The sequence below is a fragment of the Danio aesculapii genome, chromosome 20 (assembly GCF_903798145.1).
Source record: "Danio aesculapii chromosome 20, fDanAes4.1, whole genome shotgun sequence".
NCBI classification, from domain to species: Eukaryota; Metazoa; Chordata; class Actinopteri; order Cypriniformes; family Danionidae; genus Danio; species Danio aesculapii.
In genome coordinates this window covers 53391754-53399253 of record NC_079454.1, presented here as the reverse complement: position 1 = coordinate 53399253, position 7500 = coordinate 53391754, and the positions used below count along the sequence as shown (strand labels likewise).

Genomic DNA, 7500 nt, shown 5'->3' with positions numbered 1-7500 from the left:
TTATCTGGCGCAGGTAAACTCTGGAACAGCCTTCCTAGCACAGTTCGGGAAGCAGACACACTCTGCCAGTTTAAAACTAGATTAAAGACGCATCTCTTTGCATTAGCATACATGCAGACTAAAGGAGTGTTAGTCTGCATTATTTAGGGCAACCGGAGCCGGGAACACTTCCCAAAAGACATTATAATTTGAACGGCATCTGCGAATATGTTAGTCTGTTTTTATCATTCCCGAGGTTTCCATAATCCTGGACCAGGCCGTATCCTGAGCAGATGCTGTGGTGGTCATGGAGGAGTGGAAAGCATGAGACTGATCCCTGTAAGACCCCAGTGACAGACGAGTCCTCGCATTGATCCTGAAGGGACAGGCTGTACACCAGCCGGTGACCTCTCCCACCTGCGGCTTCTCCATGATGGACGTCCAACGTACTTCAGCCTCCGGTGCCTAGACTGCAGCTCTGCGCAAGACGTTTAGTCATAGGAGAAATGGTTGTGCGCAACTGAGCCTGGTTTCTCTTGAGGTGTTTATCCTTTAGTTTCGTCAACTGGTGAAGTTTGTTCCTCCACTGTCGCCACTGGCTTGCTTGGGCCTTGTGGAGCTGCGCATGGATGGATTTGCTCTTCAGTGTTTGGACTCAAACAAGATTGTGTCAAAGCAGCTTAACCTAGAAGTTCTAGTAAACTGAAACATTAATAACTTTAAAATAAATAACTATATTTTAATTTCACAGGACCTTTAATATACATAGAGTGAAGGTCTGTGGGAAAAACTGACATCATGCATTTCTTATCTGCAGTACCTTGCAGCAGTGTCTTATTTGTGTGTGAGCCGTGTGGATTGCTGTGTTCAGCAGAATCAGTGCTCATCTCATCTCTAACACATGTTCAATAATAAATCACTTATTCCAGCAACAATTAACAAGCATCAGACCTGTCTGACAAAGGTTATTGGCTTGATTCCAGCGCTGTGAGAGTCTCCAGAACTCAGATCTATCACCTTCAGCACCTTCAGAGAGGACACATTAGACATGTTACTGTCACAGAACAGCACTCTGGTGAAAATATCAGTCATTACATACGTTTACATTCATTTTACAGTGATGTACACCTAATGGTTGACAATGGAAACATAATTAAGAACTTATTAACTTATTAAATGGCCTCACAGCAAGAAGGTCGCTGGTTCGAGTCCCGGCTGGGTCAGTTGGTGTTTCTGTGTGGAGTTTGCATGTTCTCCCCGTGTATGTGTGGGTTTCCTCCAGGTGCTCCGGTTTCCCCCACAGTCCAAACACATGCGCTATAGGGGAACTGATGAACTAAATTGGCTGTAGTGTATGAGTGTGTGTGTGTGTCTGTGTGTGTTAATGAGTGCATATGGATGTTTCCCAGTACTGGGTTGCAGCTGGAAGGGCATCGACTGCGTAAAACATATGAGGGTTGGTGGTTCATTCTGCTGTGGCGACTCCTGATTAATAAAGGGACTAAGCTGAAGGAAAATGAATGAACAAATGAATAAAATCTATTAAATCTGCATATTAGTGCACAATTCAGTCATAAAACATCCTTATTGATATGGTGTGCAGCATATTAATACTGAAACGTAATATCTATCTATCTATCTATCTATCTATCTATCTATCTATCTATCTATCTATCTATCTATCTATCTATCTATCTATCTATCTATCTATCTATCTATCTATCTAGTGCTAGGCAAAAATGAATCACATACAAAATAAAAGTTTGTATTGACATAATATGTGTGTGTACTGTGTATATTTATTATGAATATATAAATAAATACATGCATGGCTATATTTAGGAATATGTTTATTTATATTTAGATTTAAAAATATATATGATAGAAATGACATATAAAAGTAATTATCTATGTAACAACATGTATAACTTTGTGTCTTTGTATGTGTGTGTACATCACATATACATAATAAATATATTTAATACGCACACATATACTGTCAAAACAAGCTTTTGATTTGGAAGCAATGAATCTTTGCATAGCACCAATACACACACACACACACACACACACACGCGCGCACACACACACACACACACACACGCACGCACGCACGCACGCACGCACGCACACACACACACACACACACACACACACACACACACACAATCATAACAACTATCACATACATATATATATATATATATATATATATATATATATATATATATATATATATATATATATATATATATAAAATATACACACACACACACACACACACATTTTTACATATAATGACAAAAGACATATTTTTTTTTTCTTTATTTAACAAAAATTTTTACTTTAATTTAACTTTAATGTAAAGTTTTTCTTTATCATTATTTTAGTTTCAGTTAAAGGAGAAAATCAAGGTAAAATAAATAAATAAATAAATAAAACTGCTAAATATTTCCTTGTCAAATATCTCCTTCTATTTTATCATTTTAGTTTCATTTATTTTCCTTCAGCTTGGTCCCTTATTTATCAGGGCTCTCCACAGTGGATGCCCTTCCAGCCGCAACCCAGTACTGGGAAACACCCATACACACTCATTCACACACTACGACCCAATGTAGTTCATCAATTCCCCATTAGCGCATGTGTTTGGACTGTGGGGGAAACCGGAGCACCCTGAGGAAACCCACACCAACACGGGGAGAACATGCAAACTCCACACAGAAACACCAACTGACCCAGCCGGGACTCGAACCAGCAATCTTCTTGCTGTGAGGGCGACAGTGCTAACCGCTGAGCCACCGTGCTGCCTGACTTTAGTTTTAGTTTTAATTACATATATAAATCTATCCATTTATAGCTAAAATATACCTCAAGCATGTTCAGTTAAACCCAAAACAGCAAATCATTTAGTATATATTTTACCTCAGCTGACGTGTCTGTGGTTGTTTTCTCCATGTCTTCTTCTCTCGATCCTCGTCTCAGACGGTTTAATATATCTCTGCATTAACTTAAAGCACAGCTCGAACCCCACTGTCAGCACTTTTCTGCACAGTCATGCTGTTTTCATCTTAACACTCAGTTAAACATTGTGTGCTGTTGGGTCGTTTTCATCCACTCTGAGGTGATCCTGAGTCTTAATTTGGCCACAACTTTCTCTGTGTTTCAGAAAATGGGATGATTTTTGGAGACAAATCTTATCTTGACACATATTTTGGAAAAATGCTTTGATATAACTCAACAACACACTCTGGGCAGATTGACTCTCCTTTGGGTATGTTGGTGCTGTTTTTGCCCCATTGACTTTCATTATAATCACATTTATTGATTGCAAAGCCATGACAGCATATAATCATGCATTCTTAATTGTTTTCCCTGTTGGGAAGAGGGACAGTTTGTCTGAGAAAATCTATAAATGTGATTATAATGGATGTCAATGGGGCAAAAACAGCACCAACATAACCAAAGGGGAGTCAATCTGAACACATGGGTTAAACAGTTGCACACAAGTTCAAAGAGGATCACCACAATGATATAAAACATTAAAAATATCTTTAATACTTTAAATACACATGCATAATGTACACGATGTGCCAATATACATAAAAACATGTCTGTGTTGTGTTTGGCTCTGTATTACAGTTGTTTTAAATTAGTTTGGTGCAATTAGTTTAGTACTCATATCATACCAGATCATCAAGAGCCACACAGCTGTCTATATAAGACCTTACAGCTCACAATGCATGTCAGAGCAAATGACAATCATGAGGTCAAAGGAACTGCCTGAAGAGCTGAAAGACAGACTTGTGGCAAGGCACAGATCTGGCCAAGGTCAAAGGAACTGCCTGAAGAGCTGAGACAGACTTGTGGCAAGGCACAGATCTGGCCAAGGTCAAAGGAACTGCCGGAAGAACTGAGACAGACTTGTGGCAAGGCAAAGATCTGGCCAAGGTCAAAGGAACTGCCTGAAGAGCTGAGACACAGACTTGTGGCAAGGCACAGATCTGGCCAAGGTCAAAGGAACTGCCTGAAGAGCTGAGACACAGACTTGTGGCAAGGCACAGATCTGGCCAAGGTCAAAGGAACTGCCTGAAGAGCTGAGACACAGACTTGTGGCAAGGCACAGATCTGGCCAAGGTCAAAGGAACTGCCTGAAGAGCTGAGACAGACTTGTGGCAAGGCACAGATCTGGCCAAGGTCAAAGGAACTGCCGGAAGAGCTGAGACACAGACTTGTGGCAAGGCACAGATCTGGCCAAGGTCAAAGGAACTGCCTGAAGAGCTGAGACACAGAGTTGTGGCAAGGCACAGATCTGGCCAAGGTCAAAGGAACTGCCTGAAGAGCTGAGAGACAGACTTGTGGCAAGGCACAGATCTGGCCAAGGTCAAAGGAACTGCCTGAAGAGCTGAGAGACAGACTTGTGGCAGGGCACAGATCTGGCCAAGGTCAAAGGAACTGCCGGAAGAACTGAGACAGACTTGTGGCAAGGCAAAGATCTGGCCAAGGTCAAAGGAACTGCCTGAAGAGCTGAGACACAGACTTGTGGCAAGGCACAGATCTGGCCAAGGTCAAAGGAACTGCCTGAAGAGCTGAGACACAGACTTGTGGCAAGGCACAGATCTGGCCAAGGTCAAAGGAACTGCCTGAAGAGCTGAGACACAGACTTGTGGCAAGGCACAGATCTGGCCAAGGTCAAAGGAACTGCCTGAAGAGCTGAGACAGACTTGTGGCAAGGCACAGATCTGGCCAAGGTCAAATGAACTGCCGGAAGAGCTGAGACACAGACTTGTGGCAAGGCACAGATCTGGCCAAGGTCAAAGGAACTGCCTGAAGAGCTGAGACACAGACTTGTGGCAAGGCACAGATCTGGCCAAGGTCAAAGGAACTGCCTGAAGAGCTGAGAGACAGACTTGTGGCAAGGCACAGATCTGGCCAAGGTCAAAGGAACTGCCTGAAGAGCTGAGAGACAGACTTGTGGCAGGGCACAGATCTGGCCAAAGTCAAAGGAACTGCCTGAAGAACTGAGAGACAGACTTGTGGCAAGGCACAGATCTGGCCAAGGTTACAAAAAAACTGAAGATTCCTAAGAGCACAGTGGCCTCCATAATCCTTCAATGGAAGACAGTTGGGAGGACCAGAACCCTTCCTAGAGCTGGCCATCTGGTTTAACCTAGCTATCGAGGAGAAAAACCTTGGTGAGAGAGGTAAAGAAGAACCCAAAGATCACTGTGGCTGAGCTCCAGGGATGCAGGAGATAGGAGACAGTTGTAGAAAGTCAACCATCCCTGCAGCCATCCCTGCAGCCCTCCACCAGTTTATGGTAGAGTGACCTGACAGAAGCCTCTCCTGAGTGGAGTTTGCTAAAAAACACCTGAAGGACTCCAAGATGATGTGAAATAAGATTCTCATGGTCTGATGAGACCAATATAGTACTTTTTGGCCTTAATTCCAGGGCTTAATTTGTGCCGGAACAAGCTGGATCCGGAACATCTGAAATCTGATCCGGCACCTCATTTTACGATCCACCACCTCACACCACCACCGCCCCGCTCTTCACTTTCGTCCGCGCCACCCAACACCTGTTCTTCACTTTCGTCCGCGCCACCCACCACCAGTTCTTCACCTTGGTCCACGACACCTCTCCCTTCTCTGGTAACATGCCGGATCCGTTACCCTGATCTGTTCCTGGACCTCGTCATTTACAAATTAAGCACTGCTTAATTCTAAGAGGAGAAAAGCAGGCACTGCTCATCCCCTGTCCAATACAGCCCAGACAGTGAAGCATGGTGGTGGCAGCATCATGCTGTGGGGGTGTTTATCAGCTGCAGGGACAGGACGACTGGTTGCAATCGAGCAAAAAAGATGAATGTGGCCAAGTACAGGGATATCCTGGAGGAAAACCTTCTCCAGAGTGCTCGGCACATCAGACTGTGCTGAAGATTTACCTTCCAACAAGACAATGACCCTAAGCACACAACTAAAATAACAACAACTCCGTGACTGTTCTTGAATGGCCCAGCCAGAGCCATGATGTAAACCCAATTGAGCATCTCTGGAGAGACCTAAAAACGGCTGTCCACCATCGTTTACCATTCAACCTGACAGAACTGGAGAGGATCTGCAAGGAGGAATGGCAGAGGATCCCCAAATCCTTCCCAAAGAGACTCACGGCTGTATCAGCTCAAAGAGTGCTAAACACTGAGCAAAGGCTCTGGATACTGAGGAGCGTGTGATATTTCAGTTTTTCTTTTTTTAATAAATCTGCAGAGATATCGATAATTCTGTGTTTTTCTGTCAGTATGAGGGGCTGTGTGAACATTACTGAAGACAAAATCAACTTATAACAAAGCTATAACAAAGAGGGAAATATTTAAGGGGGTCTGAATACTTCTGTACCCCCTGTATGTCATGATTTGGCCCACACGGAATCGGTGTGCTCAGATTTCCACAGATTCATTATTAGATCATTATTTCTGTTTATTTACTTGAGTAAATGTGTGTAAATCTATATTTATTCAGTTCTTAGATTAATTAAAGTAATATTATTGACTAATATGAAAATTTTCATCTCATTTATGTACAGTGCAGTGTGTACAGTAATATTTTCTGTCTTTTTAGATTAGATTAGATTCAATTTATTGTCATCACACATGTACAAGTACAAGGCAACGAAATGCAGGTAAATGGAACCCCCCGACCGTGCACAGACATCACAACTCCAGGGAAGACAGGTCACAGGAGGTGGAACAGGAAATAAGATACATTCAGGAAAGAGAAGCAAAAAAAACCTCCCTCTCACCTTGCTCTTAAGTTAGAGCAATGTGAGATCAGGGAGAAAGAAAAAGCCCCAGCAATCTAGCACAAAAACACACCGACAAGACATAACATTGCCACAGGGGATGGGAACAGGGGGGTGTGGATATAGTCCGGTAAGGGCGGGCAGCCATCAGGTCCTGCAGATCCACAGATATTTAATGTCCACCACTCGTCTCCAGATCTGGCCAAATTTTATTGCAAAGCTGCTAACTTCACCCTGATGTTTTCCAGTTTGCTATCTAATATTGCAGTCTGGTCATTAGCAAGCCTGCCCATCAGCGCTTCAATCAAGCCGGCCCGCCTGGTGGGGTTTTGAGCAGCACTGACCGCTTTCATCAATCATCGATACGCCAGGGCCCCGCATAAGCCCCGCATAAACCCTGTTATCAAAGTTCCGAATAGGTAAATGTCTTCAATATCCTCCAGAGACAGAGCAGCCAGGCAAAGACGCGCCACTTCTCCCACCCGTCCATCACGTATCCAGCTGCAAACTTCTCCTCTCCCGAGCCCAAACTTCTCGTCGAGAAGATGGTGTCAATCGCATTCAGAGACCAGTTGATCAAACCCATAATTCCTTATTCGTTTGGATAGCAGGGCACGGAGAGCCTCAGAGATAGAATAAGACAAAGACAAGAGGAGCTAGCGAGGAGAGATGTGGGACGGAGAGGGAAAAAGTGCGACCGCCTTCGCCGAGAGCCAAAGAAGAAG

At 43.5% G+C, this 7500-nt stretch overlaps 2 protein-coding genes across 3 annotated transcripts in view; both read right to left on the bottom strand.

Annotated features, from left to right (window-relative positions):
• gptl (glutamic--pyruvic transaminase-like) overlaps positions 1–3129 on the bottom strand; it is a 19514-nt gene extending 16385 nt beyond the window's left edge. Inside the window, exons 1-2 of the mRNA XM_056480645.1 lie at positions 2902–3129; positions 931–1005 (exon numbers count right to left, since the gene is read on the bottom strand). Of these exons, the coding sequence (XP_056336620.1) occupies positions 931–1005; positions 2902–2934 (108 nt within the window). The 5' untranslated portion in view covers positions 2935–3129. The remainder of the gene's footprint in view (positions 1–930; positions 1006–2901) is intronic.
• A 1778-nt stretch (positions 3130–4907) lies between these two features.
• The window catches only part of si:ch211-221n20.8 (latent-transforming growth factor beta-binding protein 1), a 37122-nt gene continuing 34529 nt past the window's right edge, over positions 4908–7500 (bottom strand). For both annotated transcript variants that reach the window (XM_056481262.1, XM_056481263.1), the window contains one exon: positions 4908–7500. This exon is cut by the window's right edge and continues 385 nt beyond it. The gene's annotated coding sequence lies outside the window, so the exon portion shown is untranslated.